The sequence below is a fragment of the Thunnus albacares genome, chromosome 13 (assembly GCF_914725855.1).
Source record: "Thunnus albacares chromosome 13, fThuAlb1.1, whole genome shotgun sequence".
NCBI lineage: Eukaryota > Metazoa > Chordata > Actinopteri > Scombriformes > Scombridae > Thunnus > Thunnus albacares.
Genome location: NC_058118.1, coordinates 15,808,206 through 15,830,650, shown reverse-complemented (window position 1 = coordinate 15,830,650; position 22,445 = coordinate 15,808,206). Strand labels below are relative to the sequence as shown.

Here is a 22,445-nt window from a genome sequence, read left to right as displayed (position 1 = left end):
TTTCACCTCTCCCTCTGCCTCTGCTTGTGAGACTGACACAGTGGTCCCTCTCAAGGCTTTGGCTGTGAAGGGACACAGAGCTTCACTTAAGAAGAGTATCTGGCTCTACAATGGTCCTCACTCCCTCCAGAGTAAAAGCCATATTAGGGGTGCCCGAACCCACAAATATGTCACAGATGAAGACGTTTTTAGGAATTGTAGACAATGGATAATGGATTATGCATCACTTGCAGCACCACTCTAAGACATATCCGAACCATCAGCCTGTACTCAGCGCCATAACTGGTCACAACAAGCTGATGAGTCATTTAACAACTTGAAACAGGCATTGTTGTGAGTTCCCGTTCTAGGGTTTCATGACTATAGCCAATCTTTCATACTCTTTTCACATGGTAAATGTGGATTTGTGCAATCTGTTCTGACTCAGCACCATAACTCTTCAGCTGCACTTCCAATTAACTAATTTGCTGATATTGTCTTAGGTTCTCTACTCACAGTCATGGTCCCACATGATGCGCTCACCCTGATTACCAGAGAGGCACACAGACATTTAACAGGGACCAGAGAGGCGAACTTCATACTAACACTCACTGCTCCACACATTACACTTAAAAGATGTTCTATTCTTGAGAATGCTACACTATCACCTACAGAAGATGCTGGTGATCCCCATAAGTGCGTAGATGTCATTTCATATTCATCTAAACCTCGTCTTGACCTTTCAGAAACTCCTCTCTCCAACTCTGATGTTCTTTTCTACACTGATGGCTCTGCTTATAGAGAAATTGAAGTGCCATACGCAGGGTTTGTGATAATTTTTCAGTTATTTAAAGCACCGCCCAGCCACCCTCAAGCTCCACCCAAGTAGCTGAGTTATATGCATGGTGAGAGCTTGTCACCTAGCAAAAGGTGAAACTGTTACCATTTACACAGACTCCAAATATGCCTTTGAATGTTGGCATGACTTTGACATACTGTTGGCGAGGATTCATTACATTCTCAGGGACAACTGTTAAATATTGAAAATTGTTTGGTGAATTGTTAAATGCATGCCAAGTACCCATCTATTGCTGTGAAGCCCACACAAAACCTGATGATCCTGTTTTATGATACAATGGTTTGGCTGAAATGCAGCCAAAGCAGCTGCCAAAAATAGCATTCCTGTCCATGTACAACCCTGTCCTCCCATACCTGCCAACAATCTTGATAGTGATGTAGCCCTCATACAAGAGAGCACTGATGTGGAGAAACATAGATTATCACTTTCTCATGGATGTAAATATGTAAATGACTGTGAATCCACAATGACGTGGCCATGTTGTGGCTTCCACACCTCTATGCCTGTGGTTAACTCACATGTCACCTGGCCTGTCACATGTGGGCAAAGGAAGCATGTGTCAGATAATCCTAAAAGGTTGATATGTTTTAGTGCCCGTCTTGGTAAAAACAAATGAAAAGGGTGACACATCCTTCCCCACATGGACTCTTAAAAGCCTAAGTGTGAAAAAATTGTGAATGTTTTCTATATGTGTGATGATGTAAATGGATTCTCAAGTTGGCCAGGAGCCTGAACTTGCAGAAACAGCCATCTCGGCCTCCCTCTGTGCCAGATATCCCAAAATTGTGATTTGAATGAGAAAACGATCTTTTTCTACTGTGACCTAACTTCAGCTGTTCAGCCAACCTATTCTTAGGTAGAGACCATCCAGTTTCCACCAAGGGACAAACCATGCCATAACATCCAACTAGGAGACTGGGTCTGCATCAGAGAGCTGCACCAACAAACGCCCTTAAAACCCTGCTGGTCCAAACTGCAACACGTCCTGCTTACCACCAACACAACAGTCAAGTGTGAGAGTTGTCCCACTTGGGTCCACGCATCCCACTGTAAGTAGATACCTCCTCTGTCAGGCACCAGAAATCGACAGGATCCTTCCTCATCACCTATAGAGCCACAGAATGTGGGCTGCTTCCCTGAAAAGGACCTCATCCTCTGAAGGACAACACAGGCCCCGGAGTCCTAGAAGAAGCCGTAAGACACCCACAGCCATCAGAGGAATAGAGGAGCAACACAGGCATCAGAGTCCCAGACAAGGCGCTACACACCTGATTAAGGCATGGAGAATTCACACCAGAGAGAACAAAGGACCAGCAAAAAGCCTGAGTGGATTATACATAATGAACAGAGAAATCCACAGACACCACAAACGGGACCTTTTCAAGAGAGACACTAATGCATATAAACAACAACCCTCAACAAACACATACCTCCAAATGGCAAAAATGGTAGCTGATAATAGTCCAAACTCTAAGAATTGTGTGATTGTTTGATTGTTGGATTTGCTTATTACTACATGGGACACTTGTAACATGCTACACCTATGAACACTGTGCGACAACACAACCCTGGAAAAACAGTACAGACCATGTTGACACATCCTCACCCTTGGGGACCCTTTGAAGTTCTGCAAATAGACCTTATTCATACGCCAAAATGTGATGAATATAACAGTATTCTTGTATGTGTGGATATGTCCTCAAACTGCTTGCAAGAAGGCTGACTCTGCTTCTGTAGCGAAATGCCTGCTGAAAGACATTGTTCCAAGATACAGCATTACACCGAGCATCAATTCAGACAAAAGTCATCATTTCACTGGACAAATAATGACTGAACTCTGTAAATCACTGGGGATTAAACAAAGATTACATTGTCCAAACCTCCCATAGTCAGGAGGGCTGGTTGAAAGACAAAATGGTATGAAAAACAAGCTAGCCAAACTGTGTGCTGAAACAGGCCTAAAATGGACAATGCCCCCTGCAGATTTGAATGCAAATTCCACCCCCTCCTGCCTTTTGTTTCCATTTATAATTGTATCCCTTCCCTTACCCTTTGATTACTACCTATTTACATACTGTCTGTCACTGCTGTTACTGTATAACAGTGCTTCTCTGTCATTGTTCATGTGTCGATCAGTTCACCAGTGTGCCGGTATGCTTCAATAAACTCATAACACCACAGCATACCTCTGAACTGGACTTGAATGATTTCTTCAACATTGCCAAGTCACACTTTTCCCTCATATTTCTAAGAATAAAAACCTTTGACTTCTGAAATTTTTTGCTAACTGTAAGTGTAACTTTTTTTCTGTTTCTCCCTCAGCGCTGTTGGCCAGCAGGGCAGAAGTAGAAGTTGAATGCCCCCTCGGCCAGTTCCCATGTGGGAACATGAGTGAGTGTCTCCCTCAGGCTCTGCACTGTAACGGATATAAAGACTGTCCGAATGGAGCGGACGAACGGCGCTGTGGTAAGTGTGTGTATATTAAGTAGAATATGGATTGTAAACTTTAGAACTGGGGCTGACAAGGAGCCCTCAGAGAACGTTTACAGTGATTGAGAAATACTGACAGCAAGAAATAAATAATGTTTATTTTTTACTTAATAGTCTTGTCATCCTAATACCCAATATCTTATCAGTCTTATCAATTTTCCATTAAAAAGGCTTACTACATTCCTTCCCTCTGGCACACACATAATCTAGTGCCAACTTGTGCCAATTTGCTCAAACCAGATATTAGTGTGGTCCCAACAAGAACATCTGTGAAATGTTATAATTTTGAAGCCTCAAGTCAGAAAAACAAAACAAAACAAAATCTACATTGATTGCACAGAAAGAGTAAAACTAAAGGTCACTGCAGTATAATTTTACAAATATGCCTTTTCATAGTACACAGAATGGGAAAGTTTGATTTTATGCATCCGTACAAGTGAGAGCCAGAGAAATCATCCAGTCTACAACGAATGTCATGATGCAGCGAAGCCATGAAGTAATCTGCCCCATTTAGTACACATACACATTTATGTGAAGCTGGCTTCTGAACCATGACAGCTTAAATGTGAAACAAGATTAGGAACTGAGCTGATGATACGCTTGTTGCGATGAAACAGTTATCAGGCGCTCAGAGCAGTCTTTGAGTCATAGTAGATTTAGCAAATGAGGAAAGGAAAAAGTTTCAGATTTTGACTTGGTTTCATATTAATCAGGAATGCCTTTGTATCGAGTTTTGAAAAGCAACAGTAACCAGTAATTTCCCCATTTATTCATTTTGAATCACAAAGGCAGTCTGTTTCTCTTCACTCTGATGTTACCACATTTTGAAAGTTAAGTTAAGCAATACTTAACATAACACACTGGAAATCTTGCTCTCCTGCAACCTCTCAGGATCCTTGGCCATCTTTCTAGAGTATGAGCCACTGAAAAAACCTCCTCACTGCACTCTCTACTCTCTACAAACTAACTGAACTGAAGAAGAGGAAGCTGGGCGTGTAACACTGACAGCCAATGGAGCATAAAAAAGACTGTTTACACAAGAGCCAATTAGTCTTCAAAATCTACAAAAATCTACAAATATAGTCCACAATCCATCATTGAACCTTTTGTCTTTTCTCACGCTTTTTCTTTTGCAAAGACTGGAAAACATTTAGGTATATCAGCATCATATCAGCTGAAATTAAAAGTTTGGCTGATCTCTGGTTAATGTGCTCTGTGTGCTGTTTTCAGCCAAAGATTATTTTAAAATGAAAAGATACATCACTCTGTAACACCACTGTATGACTGCCAGTGGACTGTGTGTGTAGTTTCACACAGTGGAGAGAAATGATCCCACAGATCAGCTCATGTCAATTAAGGAAGTTCCCGGTTAAACTTAGATTCATATCAGCATGTTAATCTAATCAGTGTAATATTTCCTAATCAGGACATTCAGTATTTGGAGTAAGTAGTTTGCCAAGAACAGCAGGCTACAGCAGTTAATTGAATGCGTCAGATACATGTATTTAACATTTCATTTGTCATATTTCTCATCTCATTTTCAGGTTGTAGATACAGGTTGTGAACATTAATTAGGCTGCCTGTTTTTCTGTCTTCTCAGCCAACAAAAAGTGATTTGTCATCTTTTTGTTGTAGTTATTTTAGTCTTTAGTTATTTGCAAATGTTGAAAAGAAATGTTGAAAAGAAATGTTGAAAGAGATTTTAAAGGATTCAAATTTGATAGAATACCACCCTTGTCATTTTCTGTTCTTGTTTGAGACCAAACTCTGATATTGACTGATATATCAACCATTATTGTGTTAAATATCTATTAAACTTCAAAAAATTGTTTTTATGTTTTGGAAAATAGAAAATATTTGTTAACTTTTGGAGAGTTAGATGAGAAGAATTATACAGCTCTCATCTGTCTGCTAGCTTGACAGAGATTGAGAATGAGCCATTGATAATTAATATAACTTCTTACTCTGTGTGCATCTTCATCTTCACTGGAGGCCTAGACCAGACTGATTTTTATTAATTTAATATTATATTGTAAATGTTTGTAACTATCTCAAGGATACTCATACATTTTTTTCCTGTGCTTCCTTTTTAAATAACACATCAATAGGATCAATATTCAATGTGCTACTTAAATAAACATTTCTTTGTAAAACACACTTAACGTATTTTAAAAAACGTTGTTTTGCAGAGTTAGGGCATATTTTTCATATCAGCCACATCAAAATTAGTCTCAGTCTGGTGATGGTAGTGCCTTCCTGCCAGTAGCCGGGAACCTATTCTATGCTTCATTACTTCTCCTCTTCACTGTCCTCCTCATTGGGCAGCCTGTCCTCACTGGTGTGTTGTGCAACACAAAAAGGATTTGAGAAAAAAAGCTCAGCAATAATGGGTGCCAGGCCCTTTCACAGTATGCAATACATCATCTCAACCCTCAGTAAATGTTGGCTCTGCTGAACACTTTGATCAGAGTGCTGCAGGGTCTCTGACATTCGGACTTGGAATCCTTGTTTAATTTTGGCTATTTCTGCATATACCGCAGGGGATCTCATGTAATTGCATATGTTAGTTAAAAAAGCAACTTGCTCAGCACGTCTCTGTCTCTTTGAACTGCAGAGCAACTGGCAGCTACATCTGCTAAATACCTGTTTTTTAAGCCAAGCTCGCTCATACAAGATAAAAGATCAAAGGTCCAATAAAGATGCATTACATGATGATATGTCAGTAAAAAAACATCCAGAAATCTGTACATGAACAACATTTCTGTATTAATGGCAGATGTGACACCTTCCTTAAGTCCTTAAACTTGAGCATAAAAAGGTGTGATGTTCAGGCGGAGACACTAGTGTAAGTGTTCATCAATGAGTCTGCTGCGGTGAGTCCTACACTGCATTCATTGTTGAAAATGTTCGATTTAACAATTATACTCTTGATATCACGACTTCAACTGGTTTAGTTTTATGGTTCTTACCTCTGTGTTTGTGGGATTGTTTTGTTTAAAACAAACAAGGCTTGTTTGGTGTCATACTAGCGTTTTGCTTTCCCATTTCTCATTATGGCCGCTGTTTCATTGCAGATCAAGCACAATGGTCTTGTACTTCTTTCAGGAAAAATGAATACTTATTTCTCAGTCCAGTCTTTCTTAAATGAATGCTTTTCACTGTGAACCTTTCTTCTTTTGTATCATCTAGTTTGAACACGCCATTTTACTTTTTTTTAGATTTTACTCAACCGAAGCACCTACATCCGACAACAACATTGCTAATTGTGGTGACTAGTGGGCGGCTGAATGATAAGAGCTTGTAGATATACAGGTATATGACAGCTGAGGTGATAGTCATAGTTGTGTGTCATTCAAAAGCAGTTTGGGTGAAGTTGTGATTTGAAGTGAGTGAGTGACGAGTGAACAATCCTGTCGGTGGGAGTGAAAAGTAGAGGACAAGTATCAGATGATAGATGTGGGTTGTTTATTTGGTAACTTATCTCAGTCTGATACAAATTAAAGCAGCAATACACAAAAGGGAGTGCCATAGCATAGTATTGTTTCTTGAACACCAGTGTGATCAGGTTGGATATGATGTAGCATGACGATGTTGTATTATTGCTATTATACCACTGTCATAGTTAACATAATGATTAGCCGTTCAGACAACTACGACACAAAAAGCTTAGTCAGAGTTTATTTACTGGAGATTACAGAGGGGGAAATGGTTCCATAAGAAAAGATGAGAAAAATATAATAGAAAAATAGAACAATATCCATGAATTACGTCTGCTCATCTTCACCAGTGACTCTTCAAAGCTGGTTTTTTATCTGTGTTCACTTACAGCCTTCAGTGCAGCATTACAGAGGCTCACAGAATGTGCTGGCTTCCTCTCAGAGACAACATGTTTGACAGGATGTTTGACAGCTCCAATTAGCTCACCATTATGAAAGCGATGCAAAATCTCTTTCATTATTTAATCATTGTTTAATCAGACGGTCTCATTAAACGACATCTACGCCTGATTGGAGGCTCGTTCAGATTTTCAAAGCCAATTAGTCTGAGAAAGTTGCTTTTTGCTCAGTAGAAAATAAGAGTGTGTGTAGTCTTGCTCATGGCTGTTGATAGGTTGCTTGGTTACAAGCATAAAAGGTAAATGCTGGACGGATGCTTAAACAAATGTGGTGGGAGTGCTTAAGTTTGACTAATTGACACTGATTAGAATATAAACCAAGCACAATGTGAGGTCTGACCTTACTCTGGTGTAATTATGTGTGACAGTTGCTTAGACAGACTTTTGTAAGTAGTAGTGATTTAACCAGATCAACAACTTTGTATAATTGATCCCAGTAACATAACAGGTAGATTATTACATTCAACAATATTTATAATCAAACCAAGTCCGTGCAGAATTTTTTTAGTGTATTTGTGTATAGTCTCTTTTAGTGTATTTGAAATGACATCAAAATAAATGTATTAAAACTTCAGAAAATCACACCAAAGCAGCAGCGCTTCACGCTTTAATTAAAAGATGATATCTGACTGGCCTCTATGCTGTGTGATGACAGTTGAAATTTCTCAAGATTATCTTCCACATTTCCTCAGCCTATCATTTTTCCATTGGAATCAACATCATCCAGATGATTGTTAGACTCTCTGGATTTTATCTTTCTCCAGTGTTCAGATAATTACTGTTTCTTGTTTGACTTTTCAGGGGACAATATTGGTTGGGCGGACTTATTTGGCCGAACACTACAGAATCCCAGTCCTGTGGACTTCCTGGATGAGTGCTGTAAGTGTGTGTGTGTGTGTGTGTTTATGCACATCGGAGTGTATATGTCTTAGGGCTGCAACAATTATTTTCATTATAGATTATGTTCTTGATTAATCAATTGATGGTTTGGCCTAAAAAAATGTCATAAAATAGTGAAAAATTCCAAAAACAATATCCATAAGTCCAAGATGACGTCTACAAGCCAGTTTTCACATTTGAAGAGCTGAAACTAGACTGAACTTTGCTTGAACTTTTAATCAATTATCAAAATATTTACAGATTAATTTTCTGACCATCAATTTATCAATTAAAAAATAATCATTTCAGCTCTAATCTGCTTGAAATTGTGTAAGTACTTACTTTTTGCATGTGTGTATGTCTGTGTGTTCAGATTTATCAGATTATTACATAATCTTTTATGTTTAACAATGTATAGGGACAAACAACAAAAGATGCGATTCTAACTTCATTGCCTCTCACTCCCTATCTTTGTGCACCTCTTACAACATAACCTACTACAAATAATAACGAGCTTCTGCCATGGGAAAAGGTATTAACATCATGTCAGCTTCATCTAATATTTATACTGGTTATCTTGTCTTGTGGTGAAGCTTCAGACAAACTGGTGGACGATAAAGCTGAAATGATTAGTCAATTAATCAAATGTTGATTGATCAAAGATTAATCCACAAGAATTTTGATTAAGGATGCACCAATCCAATGTTTTCTTTCCCAGTGGAGATTCTGATACCTCAGCACAGTGTATCTACCTATACTGATACCAGTATACCAGTCCGATGCCAGTATTCTCCTTTTCCCACAACAAAAAAGCTGAATACCACACTGCAAAGAACTCACGGGGATTATTTTTATGAAAGGTAACATGATACCAGAGATTCCTGAGAACTGGTGGCCTCCCTTAACGTAATTCATATATCTGACAAATGACAAAGAATCTGTATTTAATTTGGGTCACTCACAATACCCATTATGATTAATATGGTCCATATCAGTACCGAATACTGATCTAGCAGATCAGATTGGTGAATCCCTAATTTTTAATTATATAATGTTTGTCATATACTGAGCAAAAATGCCAAACATTCGTTGGTTTCAGCTTCTCAAATGTGAGGATCATTGTAAATTGGATCACATTGGCCTTTTGGGAAATTACAACTGGCACAATAGGTTCAATGTTGTGCCCTATACAATCAATTCCTTAATAGTGAAAATCCATGAATGCAATTATAAAATGTTTGTGTGTGTGTGTGTGTGTGTGTGTGTGTGTGTGTGTGTGTGTGTGTGTGTGTGTGTTGTGTGCAGTCTTGCAGGAGTATCCAGAGAGTTGTGACTGCGTACTGACAGATGTTGAGTGTGTGGAGGTCAACCTGCAGGATGTTCCACCACTCTCTCCAAATGTTACCTGGCTGTAAGTTTCCTCTGATTGTTTTGACGGTGTGTGTGTGTGTGTTTGTGTGTGTGTGTGTTTGTGCTTCTTTTTTTTTGTGACAACCAATTTGAGTTCAAAGTGAGAAGTATCCATAGTCCTCATGTCCTCAAGGCTATTATAGGTCAAAAACCTGGCTTCAGTTTAGATTAGAATTGACAGCGCTGTTGTCAGGTTGTTGTTTCTGATCTTGGAGATGTAGTAACATCAGGAGAGTTGATAATGAAAACATTTAATCTTCTTGGGCAAATAGACAATTTTAAAACAAATCAGTACAAGTCTAAATTGCAAAGTTGATGTCTGTGATTGGATCATTTTGAAGTGAATGAAAGTTATCATTTAATTCACAACAGGAATTCTGACAAAAGGATCTCGTTGAACAGAGAAATGACCTGAAAAATGAAAATGAAAAGCCAAATACCACAACTCTCAGATGAATAAAGATTATCGAAATGTGCTCTTTGTTGGATTTTGCTCTCAGCTATCTTTGCATTCTTCGCAATTGTTGCTGCACACCATGCTCCTGTTTTTTGACCTTTCTGTGGTATCCTTCTTTGTTATCACCTCTCTCAACAAAATGTCAAGTCTGAACCCCAGACGTAATGTCCCTGGTCTTGTTTGTGCTGAAAATTAGTTTTTTATCACAAATTTTTAGCCAGGGCAGTTATTAAAAAGAAAGTCCCTGCATGTGAGTGCTCATCAGTGTTTTGGCAGCTGTAAACTCAGTTGGACTGATTCCAGTGTGGTGTTGTAGCCATCACAACCTCAGAGCAAAGCCAGCGAGCAGAGGTCACACTTGGTGACACGGTCTCCATGGAAATCTGCCTCCTTCTGAGCCCACTCCACCAGCAGGGGAATCCTCAGACCAGCACCCAGGACCAGCAGGACCGTCCACAGAGCAAGAAGCTTAAAAATATATATTATTTTGTGCTGAAAAATCAAACATAGAGTTTCGCTTTTTAGTAATTTGGTTAGGGAAGAGCAGTTTGGTTATTTGTCCCACACCCTCTTTTTAAAGGAATAATTCAATATTTTAGAAAATACGCTTATCCACTGGTTACATTGCAACCCCTTTGTGACAACAAGTTTCCCACATACTCCCAGTCTTTATACAATTCTAAACTAATTGACAACTTGACCTAGCCCTCAGCTTCTCTGCATATGAAAATTCATTCTAGTTTGAGGCCTTATTGCTGAATCATCCATTCTTTTTCAATTTGATCTCCCATTAAGATGCCTCGCACTATAGATTTCTCTGTTTCCTGAGAACTATGAAAAACACTTAAATTACCTACTGAGCTCCTAAATGTCAGCTCTCTAAATCAAGGTGTTTATTTTGAAGGATTTTATTAATTGTAGCTTCATTAATTTCCTCAAATTGGCTGAAAATGTGTTACGCACAGATTATTATGCCTCATTTATGCCTCATTTAATGAAGCCACCCTGTTTCTCCTCAATAACTATAAACTGGGATGGTCAATAAAATTTCTTGTCTGCTTCATCTTTACTGTCAGTTAGCAGCTTCTTGTTCTCTCTGTACTGATTTATCTGCCTGTGCTCCCAGAGCACACTGACAAACTCTACAGACTTTGTTTGGTTTGTTTGATCGTCTACAGCAAATTTGTAATTTATAATGACTCACACAATACAAGCTAACACTAGGATCTTTGGGGACTTTTGTACTTTCTTCCAGAGGTCATACCTGACCTTTGTACGTTATTTCAGTTTGTTTGTTTGTTTTTTTGGCCTTTTGGCCTATTTCTCATTGATATGTCAGTTTTGTCTAAAACTGATACCTTCTTACTTTAATTTGTTTGGGATTGTTAAGAGTAAAAACATATGTTTCTCTCTGTTTTGATGCAAACCCTTAGTTTCATGTTTAGTGTGTTACTGTTGTATAAGGTTTTACTGCAACTTTCTCAGTCAGAAATCGATGTTCATGCTCCAGTAAGTAAAGGACTGGATGCTGCTGACAGTATCACCTTGCTGCTGTTTTATCTTCTTTGCTGCTTTAGTAGTTAAACTGAATATCTTTGGGTTTTGGACTGTTGATCTTTCAAAACAAGATTATAACAGGCTTTATTCACTATTCTCTGATGATTAATCAAAAAAATAATTGGCAGATTACTCGATAATGAAAATGACCTTTAGTTTCAGTCCTAAAAATCTGTTTATTACTCATCTGCGTCACTGGAGGAGCTTTGTCGAGTCTGACAGCCATCAATCATCAGAGTAACCTCAGATTGAGCTTGTAGAGGACAAAGTTTAAAAGAAAAGCCCTGGAGGTGTGATCTTAAACTCACTAGAGACTAAAAGTGCGGATATCTTGGCCCCTGCTGCATCAATTTTTATTATTCTTCCTAAATTTGTGTCTCTCCCCCCCCCCCCCCAAGATTATAGGATTACAATAAAAAATTGCTTTAATGCCCTTTTAGGTAAGTCAACTATTTCAGTATTTGTGGATGATTGTGCTGAAAGCATGAAGTGCTGACATTTTTGCAAATATACAACAGTTAATCAAAGGTGGACCCAATTTTCATTTTAGCGCTTCTTTAATTTTTGCAAAAATGTGCTTACACTCGTCTGAGTCATAGGCCTTGATATCATATATTATGATATCATATTTTAAAAAAACATGAATAGAAAGTCTACATCAGTTCAGATATTTTCCTAAACCAAATCTCCTACTTTAATGGTTAGAAGAAACAGACAATGGATAGATGATCTTAGCTGTATGGCCTCTTTGTTTTTATAGTGTAAGCTTTTTACGGCTGTGTATAATGGCTGCTGCGTCAGAAGCCTGAGCTCAATCTGACCTTCAGCAACATGATGATGGCAGTCTGTTCGAATGTCTTATTTGATGGAAACGCATCACAAGCAGTTGTCTCTCTGCCTGGGACTTTCTTACCCCTCATTAAGTCTCTTTTGAAATGTAGTATTCAGCAGGGCTTTATTCTCAGTCTCTAATTCAAGTTGCTCCCTGTCAGCAGTTTAGAAGGTGACCACCTTTTACACAATGAAAGTTAATCTTAGTTTTCTTCAAATGAACTCAATTTAGAATAAAGTTATATCATTCTGACCATGACAGAAACCTGATTTGGAAAAACTTGTCAGCAATTACAATCTGAGATTTGAGAAGAAGACAAAGAGCAGTTATAGGCAGAATAGATGATGATGACGATGATGATGATGATGATGATGACTGTAAATCATCAGAAATGTCTGTTTCTCTCCCACTCAAGCTGTTTCTTGCTTAGTCTGAAGATTTAAATTGTTTAAAGGAACAAGCTACATGTAAGAAAAAACATTTTACTACGTTTTCAGCAGGAATATTATTGTATATCATCAAGCCATAAAATGTTTCCTCTGAAAAGGAGGTGTTTCATTTGTGAAAGTACTGCATATATAAAATGTATGATTAGTGTCGTACTGGACTTATCAGCATTTAAATGCTTTTTGCAGTTAAGTTTTTTAAGTCTTATTACAGAACACATTTTGATTTATTTTGCAAAATCAATGTGTGTGAATGTGGAAGTCCATTGTCGTATTTACAGTGCATTGATGCTGTCGTTGTGGTCTTTGCTGACAGTTTGTTCCCATTTGCTGGAGATTTGTTGCTCTCTTTATCTGTAGTGTGCATAATGAATGGTGCATTTGATTTTATTACCACTTTGTTTTATTGTTCATCAAATCGATTTTGGTGGGGTTTTTTTTTTTACAATATTTGTTAATAGGTAACTATATCTATATATTTTTGTGGATATGTGTGTGTGTGTGTGTGTGTGTACAATGAATATGTGTGTGTGCATTGTATTAATTTTAAATAGGATATTTTGGTTAAATAAGAATGAAACAGCTCTTTTTTTTCCCTTTGTGCCACTAATGTTGTGACCTGCTGCACAAATAAGTTCAATCTTATTAGAGATTCAAACAAAGATGATTTACTTGATTTTCAGTGTAACTTCTGGGCTCATCCACCGAGACCTTACTCTCCTTTGAGAAGTCTGGTGAAAGCTTCAGTTTGTGCGTTCGTATGTTTGTGGGTGGGTGGGACGTAAATAAGTTTCAGCTATGCCGATATTATGTTCTGTCCTTGTAGTAACCTTTTCATTTTCCAAGACAGTGAACCTTTTCAAGTCTTTGCTGCGCCCTCTCAGACAGATGATGCCTCTATTATTGTGGACATTTGAAAGCTCTTACAGGCCATTTCTGAATAAAATATCAGTAGTTTAGACTCTCATGAATGTTTATTGCACATTCAGACCTTTTGTCTTTTTTCTCTCTCTGCCTCTTTGTCTGTTTATGAGAAATATGCAATGTGTTTTGCTAACTGTGACATTTCATGGCTTCTGTTACAGGTCGCTGAGGAGCAATGAGATCCGAGTGTTGTCTGATTATGTCTTCTCAGAGTATCCTGCCCTGGAGAGACTGTTAGTATATATTTTGCTGCTTTCCATATCTTCATAATATACACTATTGGTTGGTTAAGTCACTGTTCATGTGTGTCTACATTCAGTGTGTATTTTGTGGCTACTTCAGGATCTGTTGTTCAGTTATTTCAAGACATTTTATTCATCATTCCAACTCCAAAGACACAGTTTATAACCATTAAACTGTGTTTTTATTGCTTCTGTGTGATTTACCAGTTTGACAAATTGAGCGCTGAAATCAAAAACAAAAATTAGACACATTAAAATGTATAATGTGCTGCCACATCAACATGATCTGGCTTTATTGTTATTCCAGCTATTCTCTCTGTTGGCAAATCTGACTAATTGACGGTTTTAATGCTTTGACATGATTTTATTGAGATGCATTAACTCTGTGCAAGTCAGACATTTGTGTCTTTTGAAAAATAGTTGTTTTCTTGTATAAGTGACTGGCTTTCTCTGCAGACTGAACCAGACAAACTGCTATGATTATATTGATTAAGTTATATTATAGTGATTATATTATATGAGACAAATTTGTAGTCTAAGCAAATATAAAATGTACATTTAAACTTTGCTCATAAGTCTAATTGATAATGTCGTGCTGTTAACTGATGAGGGAACCAGAGGGGCAATTACTGGTCTTTCTGGCATCTTCAGATTTTATTAACTGTTTTAATGTGCAAATAATCATTTAATAAATATATTTAATAAATATAATTGATGCACATGCACATTGTGATTGTAATGACCACTGTATAAAATTCACAGTACCCCTTTGCTAATGCAGTTTTTATTGTTATCTCTTAATCATCCTGGGTTCCGTATTTTACTCCTGTGAGTTGCATCATGTCGCCTTTAAAAATGCACCGAGAAAACTTTCATAAATCATGCTGACAAACACTAAGCACAGGCAAACTATAAAACAGCAACTGCAAAAAGCGGAAGCGCAGTTGTCACAGTTAACTCTGACATAAAGACATCTAACATGATGCTTGATTAACAGAACTACAAACTACAGCTGTTGAGTTAAAACCTGTGACAGTCCTAAACAGAAATGAAATGCATTGCACAGCTTGTTATTTTGTTCACCCCTGTTGGGTCATCCTGCTTCATGTCTGACGTGGATCAGTTCATCTAACTTTAACAGCATCCTGTGTATTGATTCAGATGTCAGAATATCTTGTTCCTGTCACCCATTTTAACTCCACCCACACAAGCTAAAATTCACAAAAACAAAGACATTTTAACTTTCAGTAACAGATGGTAGGATGTCTGCCAGAAGAATATTTAATAGAGTTTCAAACTATTTGGTAATCTATCAATTACTTTTCATAATGTCCCATCTCTGTGTGAATGTACGTGTTTGTGAGGCATGTTGGATTAGTGTTGGTGAAGAAACAGAACTGGTTAGATTTCTACACGCTATCAATAAAAAATCAAATATTTCACATGTACAGTTGCTGATAATACTGACAAAGCTGTCAAGCTTTCAGCACATTTACCATGATCATATTACATTTCCCCATATACTGTAGTTCACCCACACACTGGTATTATGTTCTTTTTGAAATTTGTGGCAAGTCAGGAGATTTATTTTGGTGCTTAACTTTCAGGGAGAATATCAGCAGAAAGGAAGATCAGCACATAAGCATTATTCCCATTCTGTTGCTTGATGTGCAATAAAACTCTTCTTCATGGTTTTTATTACCTTAGCTATATTTTTCTCATTGTTATAAATTGATCCGAGGTAACATCAATCAGTTTGTATGTTAAACCACCCAATATCACACAGTATAACATGTCATCATTAATGAAGACTTACTGGCTGCTTAAAACCCTAAATGGATCAAAGAGTTGCAACTGTGTTTTTGGTTTTAACTGGCTTTTGAGCAACACAAGAGTAAGTGTACTAAACAAAAATGAAACTGACAGGATTTCTGTAGTGGCGTTTTTGTGCACTAAGTGTCCTCGTCCCTAATTACACCACTCATACACTTGCGAGTTTATTTCCTTCTTTAGGTAGCATTAAAAAGCTTAGAACTTGAATGAACCATTAATCTGGGAAGGTTTCTCAAAACGTCCAGTCAACTTTTACTCACAGTGACACTTTTAGCAAGGATCCGTGTGTGCTCTTCATCTCGGTTGGTCTCATCCAATTTTTCTGACAGTTATTTTGTTCAGGTGTTTCTACAGACCCATCTGCTCTCCTCAGATTGCCTCTCTTTGTTGGCAACCTTGTTTTCCTTCCTTAAAATAAGTTTTTACCTTTCTAGATTTATAGTGACTTGGCATAAAATTGGGTACCTGGATGTAAACGGCATAAACATAAACGATTTATCTTAATTAATCTTCCATTTTCTTTTGCTGCATAAGAAGAACTTTGCATTATACAGTAGTAAATGAGTGGCTCCTAAATGATTTATCCTTAAACACACATCTAGATTCGACAACAGCGTAAGTCTGCAATACTCCCAATGTCATAACTCTCTACATAAAAAAGTGAATGTTAACGTTTCTAAGGTCTAGATCTAAAAACTGATGCTGATTTTGCTTTTGCTGTTATGATTATTCAACTTAAACTTTGCAAGTGTCAAAAACTGTGCAAGTGAAAAGAAAGCAGACATCTTAAATCCATTTGTTTTCTATAGAATTTTTAAAGTCTGATTAAATATTTTTGTCGTCTATGTACAGTTGACCTACTGTTGTATGAGCTTTAAAACTTTTTCTGGATGGTGTGATTCTCAAATAGAAATAATACAAGATAGAAATGAAAGCACTTGCACTCCATCAAATAGGATATTATGAACTATAGAGACACATCATTGCAAACTGTAAGAAAATGACTGAAACAAGATGATCTTAAACAGTCTTGCAGCATTTCACTACTGATAAAAAGAAAGAACTTAACTAAAAAGGTGTACTGTTATGATTTAATTCACTTATATGCAAATATTCCACAAAAAGACAACAATCCTACATTTGTAAGTATCTCATTTCTGCTCCTTATCTGACACACAATTAGCTAAAACCTCCTTTAAACAATCAGAACTTAACAATGGAACCAAATCTTTTATACTCTCACAGAAAAACTCAACACATGTGGAAAACAAATCCCAGACACTCCACAAACTGAGCAGAAAACTGCATATTGTTACCTCTCAACATGATTGGCAGTTGCCTGATCAGCCAACGGAACTGAAGCCACAAACTAACACTATTACTTTTCTAAAAAAGACTGTAACTAAAGAAACATTTATCTTGCCAGTGGAACATTAGTCTTCCTCACACTGTAGAAGAATAATAAAAGTCAACTGGACAGCACTTTATACAGCTACAATTCTGCACCTTCTCTTGTCAATGTTCATACTCTTCACATTTGTACTCTTTAAAACTCTTGCATGTTTAGATGGTGACCATGAACAACAACGTCCCTGGTTTGAGTCTGATCAGGGACCTTTGACGCATGTCCTCCCCATGTCTCTCTCTCTTTCTCTCTCCTTTGTTTCCTGTCATCTCCCTACTGCCGCTATCTAATAAAAGCATGAAATGTACCACTTATTTTTTTCAGGGTTTCGTCCTTGTGCTGCATGGGTCATTTAGCAAGAAGATGTCCAATGACATTGTCAGTGATAAGTTGTTTTCATTAAGTAAGAACATTCAAAAACTTTTTCACTTGCCTGAAGGTCATGAAAAGTAGCACATTTCTGAACTATCATCACCGCGATCAAACATCAATCATTTCTGGCTTCTGGTTATTAGTGTCTTTTTAAGTGTTGTTATATGCAGGTGAGCAACAAATTGCCATCCACTGTGTGTTGATGTGGAGAATTTGCTGATGACTGTATTATCCTGTCATTCTTACTGAAGTGCAAAGAGGAAAAGAAATGGCTGCGCAGTGGATGATAATGATGATATTACTCTTACAACAGCGTATTAATCACTTTGACATTCGATGTAAGTGTGCCTAAATGATGTTTATATGCATGAGAGAGATCAAGAGCTCGAGTGGTTAGAGTTTCAGATGAAAGAGCAAAGGGAATAGTTTTCCCCAATGGTGATTCTTTTCTCTGTTCCCAGGTTTCTGCAAAACAACAGCCTCCAGTTCATATCCAAACATGCCTTCAGCGGCCTGTACAATCTAAAGAGGTTGTGAGTATCTGCTTACTTCATCAATGAAGCTGCACTGTACTAGTCTCTGTTGAAGTACTTGCATGGATTTTATTTCCCTTTTGCCCTTTTTAGAAAAAAAAACAGAGGCACATCATCAGCTCATGTGTTTTGAAAACGCAGCAAAGTTGTTTCACCTCTATCATTTTGGTTTTTGTGTGCCATGAACATATTAAGGAGAACAAGTGTGTTTTCTACCTAAACTTTATTCAAAAACTGCACTTATGAAATGTCGTGCCAGCCAGTGTATTCTGTGTCACTTCATGTCTATTCTGATTGGTTTGTTTGTATACGTGCTTCGTAGCAGCAGTCACATTGTGAGAATCTGGTGTTAAATTTCTGACACTGTCAGAATTTTGCCTCAGGTGGTCTTTGGTCACCAAAGCTCCATATACAGCTCCAGTTTGATCTAGGACACTGTTTTGGATTAAGTTCCAAAGATTTTACCACGTTTCTCTCACGGTTGTCATCTCTCATCTTAGAAAGCCCAAAATCACACAGTGTGAAGGGGCCTTTACACAGAGAAAAGAGGCCTCATTGCAAAATGCTTTCCACTATCATATTCTTCAACCCCAGGCTTTCCTTTTGACACTGTGCAAATCTTAAATAGCGAACACAGAAGAAAACAAAAGTGAAAGGAATAATATGTTTACTGCAGGCCACCTGCTCAAAGTCAGAGGAGTTGTTGAGAGTAAATAAGTTACTCAAATCAACTCAGGGTGTCAAAATCAGAAAAAAAAAAGCTGCAAAGGAAGTTCAAAAAGTTTTATCCGCAGTTAGAAAATTCTTTATGTTGGTGTCTGTAACTACTGCTTTAAAACATAAGGACTAAATATGTTTTTGTGCACTGTATATATCACAGAATATCTTCATGCATCCTCTCTCTCTCTGCTTCTCACTCTTTCTCTCAGGTTTCTCAGTGAGAACTTGATATCCTCGCTTAGTCCTGGTGTGTTCAGGGACCTCCATCAGTTACAGTGGCTGTGAGTAATACACACACACACACACACACACACAAACATAGATGTCTACAGTATATGTATATGTGAGAAAGTTATTGCGCTGTGCACGCCACTGTGCTCATATATAAATGGACATGGAAGGACACTGTGTGGCTGTTAAAATAGACAAGAGCACAGTCAGAGACACACAGAGTAGTTTGGCAGTCATTATGCGTCTGTAAGGGGAAGTCATCCTCAGTGTTGTGCTGTCTGGTTTCATTTTGAAAGATTGACATATACGTGCCTGTTGTGTCCATACTCGGGTATCCTTGTAGGCATGTGGAATTTCACTTTTGATGTGTAGTTTAGGGTCCCTCCTGGAAAGAAATCCCTATTGATGTGCTTAAAATCATCTGGCTTATCATCTAAGGTGGAGAGCTGAGAGAGCTGCATTTACTTGAACCCATAATGAGTCAGAAATCATATTTAGCTGGATTGAGTCTTATTTTACCTGTGAAGTCACATTAGAGTCAAGTGTAGGCTTCTATATAACAAAGATGCTTTTGTGTTCATCTAATGAAGTAAAGAGCTCAGAGATGTGAGTTATTTTTTTAGTGGGCCAGATGTTTTTGCTGTCTTTAAGTCTGTAGCAAAGTAACGGACTGCGCTGCACTGGTATCTGTATTTAACAAGTTCAGCTCATCTAGTCTTTCTACAAATGTGTCAACCAGCTTCCAAATAGTAGAGCTAATGGTACAGTATAAAACTGATATAAAATATCTGAAGATCTGTATGACTTTTGTGAGTCATAGAGATCTAGCAGCATTTCACATCCAGCCAGAGAGTAAGCGATCACCAGAAATCACCAGAAAAAGGAGGCAGAGTGCAATAATGACAGGGTCGGCAATTCAATACCCAGTTCCCATCTTGGCCAGTGTCCTTGGGCAAGATTCATCCTGACAGCACCTTATATGGTAGCTTTTGTTGTTGCTGTGTGTGTGTGTGTGTGTGTGTGTGTGTGTGTGTGTGTGTGACTGGAGGAATGAGCAATAAAACAATATATATAATTGGCCATTTACCTTGGATTTCTGGATCTGTGCTCCTGTTTGGTGATGGATTTATTATAGATGACGTTACCTTAGAAGGATCTGTTTAACTTCAGACTTGACCATACATGATATGAAACAGTAGTAGATGGTATCTGTGTTTATTTGTGATATACTGTATATCAAACAATTCTTTTTAATAACAATAAAAACAAATAAGTCAGTGATTCAAATGACTGAATGATTTAAAAGGGGTTTTTTTGTGCCAGGATGTTGGATCATAACCCACTAAGCAGCTTGTCCCAGGACACCTTCATTGGGCTCCAGTCTCTCATGTACCTGTGAGTTGCATCATTTTTCTGAAAAATCTCCAGTATTCACTGATTTCTAATGTCAAATGGATCCCAATATTTTCAGTGAGATTTCACTGAGATTAGGAATTTATCACATATCAGTAGTGCATATGTATATATATGTATATCAGTATAGTGTGAAGAAAACCAATACCTACTTTTCATGAATAATTGCTAACCTGAAAGTACTCAATAAAGGAAAATAGTCACAGAAAGGCTGTTTGAAGAGATCAGACCACAAATATATGTGTCTATTAGTTTTAAGATATACTGAATGTCAGACGTCAAACAAAGGTCAGACAGTAATTCCATGTTATAAAACTATTCCATTATTGTGCTTAGTTCACCAAAAATAGGCTTGGATAAGTTGTCTGTGTTTTTTTGAGGCATGAAGCAAACTGGACCTTTTTTTCAGTTCTCTCTAATCAAGTTTCCTCCAAACTCTCAGAGGAGATCAATAATCAGTCAGTGGAGTCTTATGATATCAAAATAGCAATTAAGTTTTGTTTCATTACATTTCATAAGTCAGTAAGTCTTAAAGCAGTGGACCCTAATAGTTTTGATGTTGTTTAGCAGTCTTTGCTCTTTCTGTTTTCCTCAAAAATTCACATCCATCTTTGATTTCCATCCTTGGACACCAAATCACACTTCTGTCTCTGTCTTCATCTGTTTATTCTCTTTATCTCTTGCCACTATTGTCATTTTCCTCCTCTCCATCCAGTATCTACTTCTCTGACCAAGCCTGGATCAGCCCTTATATTGTTGTTTATACAATAGTGAGATTACTGTATTGTTCTCCCAGTCTTTCTTTGTGTCTCTTCCCTTTAAACTGTCATCTGCTTTCCATCTGCCCACAACTCTCTACTTAACTGTTTTTTTTCTCGCTCTATTCAATAGGTATCAATTTCAATAAATGTCTTTTTAATGTTTATGCTTAAAAGATAAAAGCCTTGTAAATGTGCTCCCACTCTGTCTGCTTCTTTAAAGAGTGTTTATACTTCTCAGGAGTGACTGTTAAGACAGAAGTATCCATATTATCTCTCTTTTGATTTCTCCGTTCATCAGAGGAGAGTCCCTGGTATCTGGTTCGTCTCTCCCCACATTTGTCTCAAGTTTTACCACCCGAAATATTAAACTGTTTTAAAATCTGAAAACCACTGCAATTTTTCAACATCTAGGGACATTTTACTCCATTTCATTTTATACTTAGGTTTATTGCCAACCATTTTTCAAACAAGGCATTTAGACTGATTCACTACCTCCTGGACAAACATTTCTCTTCATTTCAGCGCCTGCAGAGACTTGAAAAGAGATTTGAAAATAATTGGGATATGTAATCCATTACCCTGAACAATTTGGGAATTATTATTTTGTGTATTTCATTACTGTTTGGTAATGCAGTTGAAATTCTTCATGGTTTGGCTGCTGATGAACCCAACGGGAAGAATTTTCAAAACAGTTCCTGCTGGGAAACTGCTATATGCCAAGATAACACGGAGAACTTCGACATGGAATAAAGTTGACAAAATATGGTAATGGATCACTTATCTCAAGCACATTTGAAGTCTGTCAAAGTTGATTTATTTTCATACTGCAGTGAAATTAAGGGAAACCATCAGCTGCCTGGAAGGAAGGAAATCAATCCAAAAATAGTTAACGTTTAAATCATTTAATGTAAAAATTTTGTAATGTTAAGTATGATTTTTAGTAAAAATTAGCTTAATTATACATTAGTACTGTTAGATATTTAGATGCTTTAGATACATAAATCATTAAATGTTGTTATTGTCGTTGCATTAGCAGAAATGGGATTCCTTTGCCTACAGGACAATGATCGAATGACATTATTTATTCATATTGTTGCAGCGCTACTGTTTGTTAATAACTTAGACATCAGTCAAAATGTTCATGTAGTTAGATCAGCCATTTGTTTGACTGACATTTAATTTCCTGCTATCTAACAAATTAGTCACT

General features: G+C 37.4%; 1 protein-coding gene across 3 annotated transcripts in view; it reads left to right on the top strand.

The window, feature by feature from the left end:
* Positions 1-22,445, top strand: part of rxfp2a (relaxin family peptide receptor 2a) — a 53,235-nt gene that overhangs the window by 10,729 nt on the left and 20,061 nt on the right. For all 3 annotated transcript variants that reach the window (XR_006406914.1, XM_044371545.1, XM_044371544.1), the window contains exons 2-8: positions 3,161-3,304; positions 8,025-8,102; positions 9,408-9,513; positions 13,890-13,961; positions 18,042-18,113; positions 19,043-19,114; positions 20,388-20,459. Coding sequence is in view for 2 of the 3 variants with exons in the window: in XM_044371545.1 (XP_044227480.1) it covers positions 3,161-3,304; positions 8,025-8,102; positions 9,408-9,513; positions 13,890-13,961; positions 18,042-18,113; positions 19,043-19,114; positions 20,388-20,459 (616 nt within the window). In the remaining variant the exon portion in view is untranslated. The remainder of the gene's footprint in view (positions 1-3,160; positions 3,305-8,024; positions 8,103-9,407; positions 9,514-13,889; positions 13,962-18,041; positions 18,114-19,042; positions 19,115-20,387; positions 20,460-22,445) is intronic.